This window comes from Plectrocnemia conspersa, unplaced genomic scaffold (assembly GCF_051122295.1).
Source record: "Plectrocnemia conspersa isolate PC_06_02 unplaced genomic scaffold, ASM5112229v1 ptg000005l, whole genome shotgun sequence".
Taxonomy (NCBI): domain Eukaryota; kingdom Metazoa; phylum Arthropoda; class Insecta; order Trichoptera; family Polycentropodidae; genus Plectrocnemia; species Plectrocnemia conspersa.
In genome coordinates this window covers 30,045,171-30,060,563 of record NW_028277169.1, presented here as the reverse complement: position 1 = coordinate 30,060,563, position 15,393 = coordinate 30,045,171, and the positions used below count along the sequence as shown (strand labels likewise).

General features: G+C 29.3%; 1 protein-coding gene across 3 annotated transcripts in view; it reads left to right on the top strand.

The window, feature by feature from the left end:
* The window catches only part of LOC148235412 (nephrin-like), a 630,188-nt gene that overhangs the window by 541,466 nt on the left and 73,329 nt on the right, over positions 1–15,393 (top strand). For all 3 annotated transcript variants that reach the window (XM_088186958.1, XM_088186959.1, XM_088186957.1), the window contains exon 7: positions 13,964–14,079. In XM_088186958.1, coding sequence (XP_088043084.1) covers positions 13,964–14,079 — 116 coding nt within the window. The remainder of the gene's footprint in view (positions 1–13,963; positions 14,080–15,393) is intronic.

Here is a 15,393-nt window from a genome sequence, read left to right as displayed (position 1 = left end):
TATAAAATTATAGTTTTTTTAGTTTTATTTTTAAAACACGATTAATAGTCAATTATTATAAAAAAATATTCATGTAGTTTTATAAATTAAAATATTAAAACAACAATTTTTAAAGAAACAGAATATAAAAAAAATTCCGTCCGGCAAAGGCCGCAAGAATTTAATAGATTTTTATGTATATTTTGCACCTCTACCCCCTGCCATTCCTTTTTTTACAATTTTTTGCAGTTTTTCATACACATAATAAAATATTTTACTCAAAAGCTATTTCTTTGAAAGTAAAAACAAAGTTAATAAGACTGTAGCACAAAAATATTTAATAATTTCATAATCATTTTAATATTTATTGTTATGCTAATATAAATATAAAATTGTATTTTTTTATTTTTTTCTAAATAGCGATTAATAGTTTATCGTAGATAAATAAATAAATAAGATATAGATTTTTATGTATAATATTAATTTGCATCCCTACCCCCCACTCTATTTTTGTTTTTAGTATTTATACTTCGAACTGAATATATCTCTTTCTGTTAGATGAAATCTGAGTTAGAGGGTCATCATTCTATGACTACTAAACAAAAATGTTTGAATCACTATGACTTCTCAAAGGTTTTACGTTAAAGAAGTTACGTTTTGTATATCAGTGTCGGGTTCATCAATTGGACTACTCTTTCATACACAAAAAGAGGTTAACTTATACTTTTAAATCATAAAAAGTGTCAGTTTGGCTTGTGATAAAGTGTTTTATTTGTTCAATAAAAAATGGGCGTCTTCGTTAAAATAATACTCAATTAGTTAACATCACAGAAGCCGCCGCTTCTCTCTTCGCCTCCACTCGCTATCTGTCCGTGCCCACTGACGACACTTCTGAATTGTTGTGCAAGATATTTAATACATAATGACATTTTACAATATTATTTAAAATAAAATCATATAAGTTTAACATTAAAATTATAATAAATCACGCAGTTGCTCTCGGCGTATTGTAGATAACGCCATTGAATATTTATTCGCACGCTCCTGTCACACGCTCCTGTTGATCGATTTCATATTTATTTTCATTAATATTCACCGATGCATTGCCACGTTCCGCGCTCCCACACAAAACTGTGTTCCGCCGAAAAGGCCGTATCGGGATCAGCACTCCATTTTTCACCCGCACAATGACCACGAATGCATTACGCGCCATTGTGCGAGAGATATTTGAGGAGCTTCGCGTATTCATATTCAGATTTCCGAAGCCAAGTTCCGTTATTTATGCCCCCGACGAACTCGGCTCCGGGGGAATATTAAACTTGGCCCGCGTGCAACGGGCCGCATATGCGGCCCCTGTGCGACGCGACGCTACAAGGATCGACGCTTATCGGGGAATCGTTAAACCAGCGCACATATTACCGATATCGGTAATGGCTTATCTAGATTTTATGGCATCCGATACCGATCGTCGCCGGACGGCAACGAAACTCGTCACGTTAGGTACCATTACTCTTGGCTAGAGTTGAAGATGCATGTAATTAATTGAGTATATACTGTTTCTGGTAACGAGATCTATCATGTTGTGATTTAATTTTTTAAAATAGGGTGGAATCTCTCTTTTTGATGTTCAAGTGATCGCTATGGTGACTAATGAATAATCCTCTAAATTGCGACTGATGACGCAGGTGATTTAAACTCACGATTATTTATGTATTAATTATTAAAAAATATTTCAGATAAGTGCCTAAACATATATTACAAATATATAATACCATTATTAAAGATTCACTATCAAAGAAAAGTTGAATCTAACTACGCATTGTCTTGCCCATGAGAACCTAGTTCAAGTCGCAACTAACTCTTCCGTGGTTGAGATTACCATTTTAATTACGGCAATGGATGACGTTAAACGAGAAGCGATTATGATGTGTTTCTCCATCGGACAAATTGCGGTCGTTAAACGGCGTCGTTAGCGCAGATGTCCTCGGGAATTTCTCCGCTTATTCTTCCAATCTACCAAACGACTGCGACCGGGTAATGCACTCTAAGCGCGAGAGCTCAATTTCAATTTGTACACAGCCTTGACGTGTTATTAAGCAATTGCAATATTTTTCATCTCCTAGACAACATTAGTGATGTTTATATTACATTTTTATCTAATACTCTCTAGTATTGGATTAATGCTGCAGATCTACGTGCAATTCCAACAAAAGTGTGGCAGAGTATAATAGATCACATTTTTATTAATGCAGGATGGTCGATGAAAATCGAAAAGAAACTAAGCGATTATAAATGGTTTGAACATGATGGATGTTCAGATAGTGTGTAGTATTTTCAATGCATTTATAAGTTTTTCGTTTGATTTATATTTGATGCTTTTAACACTTATGTGTTTGGTAAAAATAATATTTTATATAAGACTATATACCTTAAACGTAATATACGTTGCTATCAGCACCTGCAAAATTATTTGAAATTGTGTTGCATAAATACATTTTTAATCAATGCAGGTGTATGCTTCACGAGCAGGAACATGGTTTCCGTCAATCATTAGACTCTGGTGTACAAGTGGAAGTTATATACACAGATTTTGAAAAGGCATTCGATAAATTTAATAATGGTTTACTTGTAAAAAAATATCTAGTTTCAGGTTTTCTGAAGGTCTCATAAACCTATTCCCTAATTACTTGACCAATAGATATCATTTAAGTATAAAAACTATTTTTCAGAACGATATAAGACCTCTACTGGAGTTCTTCAAAGCTGCAAATTGGGTCCATTGCTGTTTCTATTGTTTATAAATGACATTGAAATAGCAATGCATCATTCATTTTTTTTATTATATGCAGATGACTTGAATTTTTTAAGAAAGTGCAGTCGATTTTGGATTACCTTGACCTGCTTGACCGGAAGTGGGCTTGCTATAACTAATTGCCTTTCAATGTGAAGAAATGTCACACAATTTCATTTTTAAGTGGTCGATGTCGGCAGAATATTCCTACCATCTCGGCAGCTATATTCTAGACAGGTCTTCGTTGGAAATTTAGCCAGTGACTCACAGCAGATCATTAAAATGTGCGCTACTTCAGTAATACGCACTTTTTATGATGCTCTAGTCCGCAGCATACTAAAAACTAGCTCTATTATTTGGATGTCAGCGTAACGAGTCAATGTAATGTATTGAAGCTGGAAAAAGTTCAGCGTAAAATTCTTCGATATTTATACTTGAAGTAATACGGACATTATCCGTTCTTGTTTTCCAGTGCTTTTATTCTGGGAGCACTGGGATACGCTTCTTTGTCAACTCGCAGAAATATTTATATAATTAAACACTTCCGAAAATTGCTCAAAGGCATTGAAGACAACCCTTCGGTACTCGAGCAGTTTTAAATGTGGGCTCCAGAAGATGGTTATAGTTCCATTGTTCTTACCAGTAAAGTCTAGAACTGGAGCACTTGCCAACTCTTCTCTGGCAAAGGCCGCTCGTCTGCTCAATACTATGCATAGAGATATTGACATTTTCTTGCACATATAGTGTTTTGGTTCAATTCGTATGGGACGCATTAGGTTAACCTGTCAGGTCACGATGGTCATAATATTAATAAATAAATATGTGGCCAGTTTTTAGTATGCATTATTCTCTTAGGATTCAATGAACATTCAGAAAACAATTTTATATCCTACTATTTATAAAAATTGCTGTTCTAAAGCACATCATATTGTTTACAGAACCTTCTTATCGATGTGTAGTGAAGTCTCAATCCAAAGCAGACTTCGTTTTGTATGCTTGGCATGCCAAAAAACATTACGTAGCAAATTCATAATTTAAATAAACATAGAAAATGAATTCCTTCTTTATTTTTAAATGTATTACTAGGTAGGCAAAAAATGTTTGAAATACTAGAATCATGAAAAAGTCGCGAAAAAATAGAAGCTTTAATAATTTGAAAATAAAAAACATTTATTTTTATTGCAAAAATACCTGTAATAGAAGCTTAATTTTTAAATAGATTATTATAAACCTTTAAATATTTTGCAATTAATTATAATTTATTTAATATTTTAAAAAGTACATGCAGCATCTTAAACATTGTTAAAGTTTAATATGTTTCCCACACAAGGAGTGTAATTATAATACACATAAACTAGGTGACCCTAAACCGTGTCATGTCAACAGAGTCACATGCAAAAGTGAAGTTCAAATGTTTACGCAAGCTTTAAGCTCCTGAAAGGCAAAAAAGACCCTTCACTGCGAGTCTACGTTGCGAATTAAAAACTGTTGGTGCAAGTTACATATAAAACGCTTCACTTGCAATGTAAATAATAAAATAAAATGATTTTCAATTTCATATTTTTTTTTAAAACAGAAAAGTGCATCATATATTATGCACTCATTCAAGCTAAAAATCATTACAAAGAAAATCAGCATGTTAAGGATCTGGATGGCTACAGCCATAGATTAATCTTGACTCTAATAGGTTATAAAAGAGGACGCAATCGTAACTCTTAAAAGGCGTTTCGAACCCAAATACTGTATTTTTTATTAGTTTAAAATAATGTTTACCGACTCACAACTATTTTTGAGAACTATGCAAATTACATCTTTACGCTTCTAAAAAAAGGCGCTTTGATACAAAAGCAGATAATAAACAAATAATCCTATATATTTAGGAAAAAAATATAAATATTTTGTTTGAAAAAACATATAAAGAAAATATGTTTTACTTAAAGATTATACGTTGTACATATATGATTGATCCTGATTAAAGAATGCTATCAATAAAAGTGTCGTAGAGGAAACGAATAAATGATGGATCATCAAATAAAAATGCGTTTCTTATAACAAGGAAAGCATCTTGAAAGATCTTTTTCATGCGTTTGTTATGTAGATAGAACTTCTCCTTGCTCTTAAAAGTAATTCTTAGATCTTAAGCTAAAATTTTTATAACCAGAAAGCTTACACTATGATCGTGAGAATATTTTGATGCTGAATAAGAAATTAAAAATACATTATATGACATTTTTCGTCACTAAAGAGCAGATGGTTGACTCGAACCTAGTGTTTCTTCTTGAGAAAAATATTAAATCGAGAATTCTGATTTCTCGATTTTTATTTTATAAAATTTAATTTGCACAAATATTATTAGAAGGTTTACAACCACTGCCTTTTTATAACGCTGCATAAGTAAAGGTGGGTTCATACCTAATATGCATACTTCTTGGAAGATTTTAATAAGGATCTGGGAATGACATAAAATTGTTTACAAATTTTTAACACATGAACTCATATTATTTTTGCTTTAGTAATAAAAAAATACCCAGATAAAAAACCTTTTTGAAAGTGAAAATATGCATACTTTCTCGGAAGATCGAAAGTATTTGAATGACTAACAATTTTTTTGCGATTTTCTATCACTCTAACCGGCCGGCGGCTTTATCTTTGCTTTGGTGCTCTAAGAACCCGCTTCCATTAGAAAAAAATATGCAAGGAAATCGGCAGAATGCAAAACGATTTTAAATTAAAAGTCGAGATTTCTCATTTCTCGTCTAAAAATCAAAATGCCTACTTAAACCTATCTTCATAGAGAATCTATACCACTTTGTATAGAAAATTCTACAATTGACCGAATGCATCAAAACAGTTTTAAATCATTGGCATACAAAATAAAATGAAAGTTGTTAACTTCCGAATTTATGTTATTAGTAAATAACGAAAAGAATTGGACTTTTGTGGAACGCTTTATGGGGTGAAATATTCTTTCGACAATCGTTCACGATATTTTACGAACTGTCTACGATTGTCCATGAAAAACTTTCTCGAAAATCAATATACATATACGACGTCAACTCATATTCCCGTACCAAAAATGTTGTAACTGTTTCGGAGAAAGACAGGAGGTTAGTTAGAAAGACAGTGGAATAATAATGGTAATGTTTCATTAAATATAACAATTACCTTTCATCTTCTTGCATACAGTAAAACAAATTAGATCACAAAAATTACAATTCGATTCTCATTTTTGTTTTCTCATACCATTACATGTTTTGCTCCTCCATTCTCCTCTCTTATAAAATCGTTATTTCACCCCCCTTAACACACATCGTCCCGCGCCGGGGCGAAATAGGGCAGAAAACTTCCTCGTCACGAATATTCTCTCGCGAATGTGCGGCGGAATCCTTGCAGAAGTAATCCTCCATTTTGTTACCGGACACGGTCCTTCGACGAATCACTTTACCATATTCAACCCCCTAACGGTTCGAGTGAATTTTCCTCTCTCTTTTTTTTCTTCTGTAATATATTCACGTATACATGTGAATAAGTATGTAGTATATGCATACATATCTTTCATTCCGACCCACTTTAGACCACGTCCCCAAAGCATTGGTAAGAACCTCGTATATCTTTGGCAATCCAGGTTTTTGTTGCCAAATTGACATAATCAAATACACCGATGGCTCGATTCAGATTTATCACTTTTGATCAAATACACGCGTATTATGCGTAATTTATGGTAAAGATCATGATATGATTTAATAAAATAAATGTATATTAAATTACGTATAAATTTTTGTTTGTCTTAAATTATCACAGAAATTAAAGAACAGGTCTTAATAAAAGTTGCACTAATGTATATCTTAAAAGTTTATTTTATATATAATACAACATATTTTATATATTATAAAAATAGTATATAAAAAACTTGTTTTAGATGAATCCTATTGTCAATAATATTTTAGCAATATTAGGTAAATTATTTAATTACATGATATACCATATTATCTAAAATATAACTTTCACGGCAGATTGTCAGTAGAATAATAATATAAATTTCCATATTTTTGATATAGGCTGAATTAAAAATTATCCTAATGTAGTCATATTAAAGAAGAAGTTAACACGAATAGAATTTTGCTTAAAAATGTTTTAGTACAAACAATTTTATTAAAAATTGATAAATCACTTTTTATATATACTATATTTATATTTTTTACTTATGTATTATACGTTTAATTAAATACTTAAAATAAGTGTATTTAATGCAAAACAATTGTAGGTAGATGCGTTTTTTAAAATTACCGTACTTCTATAGTGTCAGCATTAAAACGTTTTTGATACAAAACAATATTTAAAGAGTATTTTAATTGCAGTTTTTGGAGTTTAGATTTACCAGTTATTTTATTGAAAGAATATCTCAACAAAATTGAAGGCAATATCCAACGATTTAACGCAATATGGTTTCTAAAGTTTATCTAGTTTTATTGGTGTTAGTACTTACACTGTTTTTGCAATGGGAGGTGAAGGGTGGTAATTAAGACACAGATTGAGCCGCTGCAGTAGTATTTTTATTGAAAATGAATGTAATTATATGTTAGAGTGCACGCACGTGCCCGCACTGGTCATGCGAGCCTGCCGGAGTCGACAAGGGAATGTGCTTACGTCACGCCAGTATTACCAGAGTGCCGCTTAGTTTTGGCCATAATATACTTAAATATAAATATATATAAACTGATCTCTACAAAGTCAATATTTAACGAGCTTATTTTGTTAATTTTACTTACCTGAATATTTTACAAATATTTATGATATAAAATTATTTAAAATAAAAAAAAATATTTTAAATTTCCAAATAACATACTGTATGTGTCGCTGTCCGTAGTATAACATATCCAGCATTTTTGATGAAAATTATTCATCCTTTGTATGTAATTTGGGCGTAACAGTAATTGTCAAAAAGCATTGGGGGCAGTGATGCGCAAACGTTTCTTTGTAGGGATACATATAGGCGTCCACTGGCGTAATTAACGCACCACGTAATACCACCAGAATTAATTTATTTTTTGGTAAAAATGTATGTACTTATATTAAAAAAAAAAACGATAATGCGGGATATAATGTCCGTAATTTTAAACTGCTATGCTTTTATGTATTTATTATTATCTTATATATTTATACATTGAAAAATACGAGCTTAGATATTTTATAAAAATATTTCTACTATGTTACTATGTATGAATATCAAGTGTTAGTATTTAAAATGTATAATATATACAAATAAAATAAATTTAAACTTTAAAAATACTAATCAATAGTTGATTTTTTTCGATTACGCTTTGCCGTATTTAAAATAAATTTTAAGAATTTAATTAAAGTCTCGATAAAATATTTGCTTCGAGTAATTGAAAATGTTCTCCGTTAAAAAGCTTAAAGCTTAAATAAAAAATACCACCACCCTGAGTGTCTATAATCGATTATAAACTTTAACATTATCACGACCAATTAACATCGATGTTTGTCAAACGTCGACTTTTTCATTGTTTCTTTAGATCGGATTTTTATATATATTTTTGCAAAGCACGCCTCCAACATCGGTTATCGCGAATGTTATGTGAAAAAATCCATTTCGTCCAAAGTTTTTACATCATATTTTTCAATTTTCCCCTATATCACACGAAGCTTTCCTTTCGCAAATCTGTTTTTTCTTCGCGTGAAATATTGCAACGGCCTCGCGCTTTCCCCCAACTCCATTTTCTTGAAGAAATGGATATTTAAAAGTGATCGTTAAAGGGTCTTTTCATTTGAATAACTGCCTTCACTTCTGGGACAATAAATTAAAATTATGGAATGGTGTCTATAGTAAGTGCTTGTTGAAAAACACATAAGCGAGATTACAATCATGAAATATCACATGAGTTAAAAATAATGTTTTTTTTTTTAAAAAAAACGTGCTAATTTTGTGTAATTATAACATACATTTATTGCATCATTTAAAATTTCTAGTTGAGTGGTATGGCTTTTGCAGCCATTAAAGCAATAGAGAACCTGAAAGCATTTGAAACTGCAAATATAGATCGAGTATTTACGTGATTAGTAATATGAACGAGTGTCACATCTTATATATAATTGTTCTAAGCCGTCGCTTCCGCTGAACGTTTTAAAATGTAACATTATATGCTCAATTTTTTACTCTATAAATCGTATCGCTTTGTATGAACGGTGTATATAAAAATACACATAAACAAATGAAATGTATTTAATTATAATAATAAAAATAAAAAATTGAATTTGCTCGTTTGAATTCAAAACCACCGATAATGAATTCTGATGTTTCGGCCAATGAGAAATAAGCATTCAAATATAAAACAAGATGGCCGACCGTAACGTGACAACAGTTTTAAATAATATTGCTACGCAACCATAATTTTCATTATTTTTTATGTGCATTGTTCGATTTGACTGTATATAAATATTCGGATTGCAAATTAACTAGCGGTGTTATAACTATTAAAATAAAATAGATACATAATGTGTGTGATTTTTATAATAATACATTGATTAAACTATACAATCTTCGTGTTGAAATCTTCAAATATCGAGTTCCTAGGCCAAAAAGTGAGTTATCTTTTTACAATATATAAAAACGATCATTGCTTCTGATTTAATGCATATGCTCGTTTGATTTGTTTGAATATAATTACTCGAATTGCTAATATATACTTAATACATATAAGGATTAAGGTTCATGTCGATCGAACCATATATATGCTAATAAAATATATTTTTTATCTATTGATATTTGGGGATACTATATTTCACTACGATCGCGTGACAATGATTGTGATGCTGTCTGTTATTAAACTAAAGTCGTAGTCATCTTATTGCTCGCTTATGGCTTCTAAAAATAAGCAATAATTAAAATCTAAACACAATACTTACACAAAGAACTGACAATGACATAATAATTTGGCGAGGATGCAAATATTTGAACTATTAAATTATTTTTTTATTTCTCTAATCACTGCTGTTTGTCTTTTAATATTTGATCCTAGAGAGTCAATAGTAATTTTGTTAAAATAACCGTGTTAAATTAATCATATAACCAAACACTTACTGGCACACTAATAATTTAAAGTTTTATTTATATTGTCTATAATTCCAAGTGCTACATCATTTTGTATCATCTTCAATTAACACTTTGTAAGAATAATGCTGTGATTATAACATATTTCATTGTTTATTTAATTGTACTAAACTGTGCGTGGTAAGTGCTTGACAGATGACAGAAGAGTTGTCATATGTAAGCAAATTTTCCAGCTAAGGGAAATTCCGGTTTTGGTGCACTTAAGAACAATTCATTTTATCGATTTAAATTGCAAAACAAAAAAAAATTTTTAATACTTAAGAAAAATATATTTCATTTATAAGGGATTTTAAAAATATTTAAAATAATATAGATTTGTATTAGCTTCCCCATACAGAATTAAGGTGTAATTTAATTTTTTTCGACCTTATGTTTTTCAAACTTAAAAATAATTTTTATTTTATTATGGATTTTAAATATTTTTAGTTTTTTAATGGATTTTAAATTTGTTTAGTTTACTATAAATTTTAAAAACAGTAAAAACTTTTCGCACTTATTTACTATTAAAATATATAATGCTGTGCAGAAAAAGCCTTTACTTTAAAAAAAATATAAATCATAATATTTTTTAATAAAAATAGACAAAGTTCTCAAAATTATTATTATTTTCAAGCTCATATTGTGCTTAATGACTACTTTTGGTCAAAAGTAACTGATTAGGTGCTAAATATTTTCAATTAATTGTTTCTTTCTAATTAAAAAAAAAGTAATTAAAAACTGGCTTCAATATTTACACAATCAATGACTTATTATAATCGCTCACATTACACTAACTATAGGCTTGGAAATATTTAGCTAAGTTGTAAAGCTATTTTCAAATGAATTGAAAATGTTAAGTAGTTTTTTATAGATTGAACCATTTTGACTATCATTGAAAAATTAATTAAAAAAAATCAAAACGAAACAAAAATAAAATTTAAAACCCAAAAAGTAATGATAAATTGCAATAATAAAAAAGATACATGTATTTTGTATGAATTAAAGTTTTTATTATTTTTTATGAGAAAATTTGCTTTGATATACGAGCATTTTGAACAACGAGTACATTTCACTGCATATGTTTATACTTAATTTTCTGATCTTATTCTAGATGGCTTGTTTACAAAAGTTTTAATCAAATTCTAAAATGTTCTATTGACTCATTCTGTATATGTATGTACGTATGTACATGTCTACACTTTATGTATGTATATCTTCACCTTATCCGAACAGTCAGCACGTTACAAATTCATTTAGTCAATACGACATATTTATGATCGATAAAACGAGAGTATAGGTAATATATTTCGCCATCGCGGCGCATCTTCGTTTCCATTCCTCTATGCCACACATTTTTTCTTTTTTTTTTGTTCTCCTTCCCCTCTCATATTTATGAAATATCCTCAGACATACATATATTTTTTGCACGTCAAAAAAATGGGAATATCCTCCGGTGAAAACGGCTGGTTATGTAAGTAAATCGATATCCAAATGAATATGGATGGAAGAAAATGGATTGCGTTACGCTAAATATTGAAAAGCTCGGATAGCGGATCGAGAGCTTACACATAGGAGGGAGCTTTTTCTTATTTTTATTACGTTTTGCGTAATATCTGATTTTAGTATTATGCTTTCTTTCGTGTTTGTAATATAATATATAAACCAAGTATTTTATGTACAGGTGGCATCATATTAAGTACAATTTATGATAGATACTGCTGTGTGTTAACAAATTAAGGTTTATATATGTTCATGGGCGTTGTTCTATTCTATCGAATGCATCACAGTTAAACTGAACCGATTTACGATCGGAGTTAGTTTAAATCGGCGCAGCAATAAACTCTGTTTCGAATCGATTGAGCTTGTACTCTTTATATTTTTATATAAAAAAAATAACAACATGAAAAACTTTTAGTTTTATAGTATTTATATTAAATTGTAAGTTCTAAGCTTAAGCGCTTAATTGCACTGGCGCCCTGCCAATACAATTGCTATAAATTAAGTTTGAAACGTGACATTCATAATAATATATGAAAAATATAGATGTATTTATATAAATATATAAATATTGCATGGATGTAAATGTGCATATAATATATAATATATCAATAGCTGTGTTTTAATTACATGAATTAAACTGTGGAAAGAAAAAAGTAGAAATAATATTGCTACAACTGATTATTTACTTATGAAACATTTAAATTGTATTTATATAAATTTATTAAGCTTTAGTTTTTCTATTTTAATCAATTTTTTAACCGAAAATAGTAGTTGTTAATTTTTAAATTACTATATGCTGATAATAAGGTTATTAAAAAATTAAAAAATACAATTTTTGGTTAAAAAAATTGATTAAAATTAGATAAACTAAAGCTTAATAAATTTATGTAAATACAAAAATGGTTTTTAATTTTTTTTTTTTTTTTTTAATTATATATTTTTTTACATAAAAATATATATATAGTAGGGGTATAACATTTTTTTTAGCACTTGTAACACAAAAACTAGAACTGATTGTTGATTTTAAAGAATTGATTTTTGTATGTATTAAAAATTTAATAGTTAGTTTTGTGTTTAAACTTTAAAAGCTCAAAAAAACAAGACCTTAAATTTATATAATATTATATATAATATATCACATAATAAAAAAATAAATATCCAAACTTTGAACTCAAAATTATATTTTAGTAAAGTTCACAACCCTTATAAAAATTTATGACGAATAAAACACATACGAATACAAATATTTATATGAATTTTTCACATATTTTTCGAAGCGAATATCCCATTTATTATACACATATAGTACAAACGAAATGTAAACATTGTTATATAGACAAATTTATGCCTAATATACATTCCGTTTTGCCTCAATCCGGGATTCCGCTCGTGCATAAAAATTTCCATCTCTATTTTGCAACTAAACGATGTACAACAATTTCGCAATAAGCAAATCGCAATATTTTATTCGCTATTAACATATTTCAATGCGAGCAAAAATACATAAGCTTTTAATAAACTGCATTATTTTACGTTTGTCTCGCCTTCTTCTCTTTGCACCGCCGACAGATGGAATTTTAAATAAGATTCCTTTTTCACAAACTGAAAACATTCCCACAGGATGTATTTTAATTTGCATCCCTGCGTCACTTCATCTATTTTTATTAGGGCGACGGCTTTATTCCAAATGGAATTTTTTCGTAATGCTTATTAAAAAAGATAATACGCTATCCGTAACTATTGTTGCTCGCGGAAAAAGATTAACTTTTTCATAAAAAATATATGTATGAAGTATATAAATCAAGATAAATTGTATTTTTATGACGAGTCATCTAACTTTATGGTTGTACCGTTAGCGCCAACCAAAATAAAATTCCTTAACAATGATATATGATTTTTTCGCTTCATGCGTTTACTCTGCAAATATTTATACACAGTCTTCCACTTTATATTAGAGCTGCAATTTCATATATATATTTTTTATATACTCACGTATATTTTTAAATAATATTTTAATAATAATTAAACAACATTTTAAAATGCATATTAAATCTAAGAAGAAGCATAAAATGATAAGATGCTGACATATTTTTATATCACTGTAGAGTGTTTGAAATAATTTTACTAGACATTGTTTATAAAGTTCATTTATGGGTGAATATATTGACTTTTACTCATTTATATATGATATTTATATCACTTTATCTAAGATTTAATTTAATAGCAGTTCCTCCATTCGCACAAAAAATAAGGATTATGATTTTAGATAGGATGTCGAAAATGCTTATGATAATCAAAGAATGCTTCTCCTTTATCATTTCATTTCGTGTGGTACATGCATTTGTGTCGTTCTTTATTTTTAATATTTAAAGTCGTACGATAAAATATTTTTCATAGTTTAAAAAAGATTTGTGTTGATTAAATGATTTAGATATATTTTTTTATCAGGACCGCATTCGTGACAATTCAATATTATAATACTTTACCAGGTGATTAGATTCTCTGAATGTTTCCCGTTTTGTGCGAAATGTCCCGAATAAAGGATATCGAAATTTTTATCACCGCCTTCGCCTTTTCATTTTCAGGATTCAGCTGAAGCCAACTTCCGAAGACGATTACGCGGATTTAACCTGTGAAGCCCGGCACGAGGCTCTCCCTAGGGATCTTCCTATGAGGACTACGGTTCAACTCAGCGTATTATGTAAGTAAAAGTATTCAAAAATAATATTAACAAATAAAATCATACGAAAACTTTTCCGCTTTTGCACGATAAACATTAGATAAAATACTTCATTATTTCCCGTTTTATATGATATTCTTATTCAGATTTTAATATTCATTAAAAAATATAAGTTAGGTATTAGATAATTACGTTTTTAGAAAAATCTAATTAGCTTACATAATAGTATAGTTTTCAGTGGCGTAGCTAGGGTATGTGCCGCCTAGTGCGATCTTTAAAATTGCCGCCCCCACATACAATTTTTGCAGGGTCATAAAATCAGCATTTTTTAAAATAATAAATTTGTTATTATTAGGCTCTTGTTATTCGTAGATTTATATATGTTTTAATGCATTCAGTGTTAAGAACCACACTAGACGATCCCATCGCGAATATGTCGCCCCCAAGCAAGTGCCGCCCGGGGCGGCCCGCCCCCTCCGCCCCACCATAGCTACGCCACTGATAAATTTTTTTATGAAAAAAGTTTATTTTATTTTAATTGTTATTTTATCAATAAAAATAATTTGCGATATTAATATTGTATGATAATATAGAATAATTCATATTGTTTAAATAGACAAATATTAAATTACCATAAAATATCATATTTATTATCTGATCTAGATAAATGTTATTTTTTAGATATTTTTTTTAATTTGGTGAGATCAAATTAGCAATATATACCTATATTTACACAGTTATATTATAGTTAAAAAGTGATGTTTATGCGTAAAAATATTATTTTTTATTATTAATTATTATTTCTACTTGTGACACTCTAGCTTAAATATTATTTTAAAATTTGAAAGTTGCACATGAATATGTTTTCTAGATAAAAACTATTGTTTCTCCTATTTTTTTTGTATAATAATATTTTTTAAGGATCAATTATTCATGTGATAAATAGAAAGGATTTTTCTTGCTCATTAAATTTTTTTAATTTTGCTACTTTAGCCTTATCATTGCTTTAAAAAAAAACAAGAAATATCATCGTATAAAAGTTATTATAATTGTTAAACAATGGTAAAAGTAGTATTTTCACTTGTGACATTTCAGTTAATTCACTTCAACGTAATTGCTATTTTAAAACCTCTCTTGTTATTTTACTTTTTTTATTATGACATGATTCTCAGTTTTATTGTGCATTCAATTATTTTTAAGAGTCTAATGCCTGCACTACACTCTCTGGAAGTAGGCCAAGGTTGGCCTAAAACGGAGAATATAGTGGGTTAATTCGGGGTTACTTCGGTTGAGTTTGGTTCTGCCCGCCCTAAAATCTCTCAGAAGTTGTCCGAG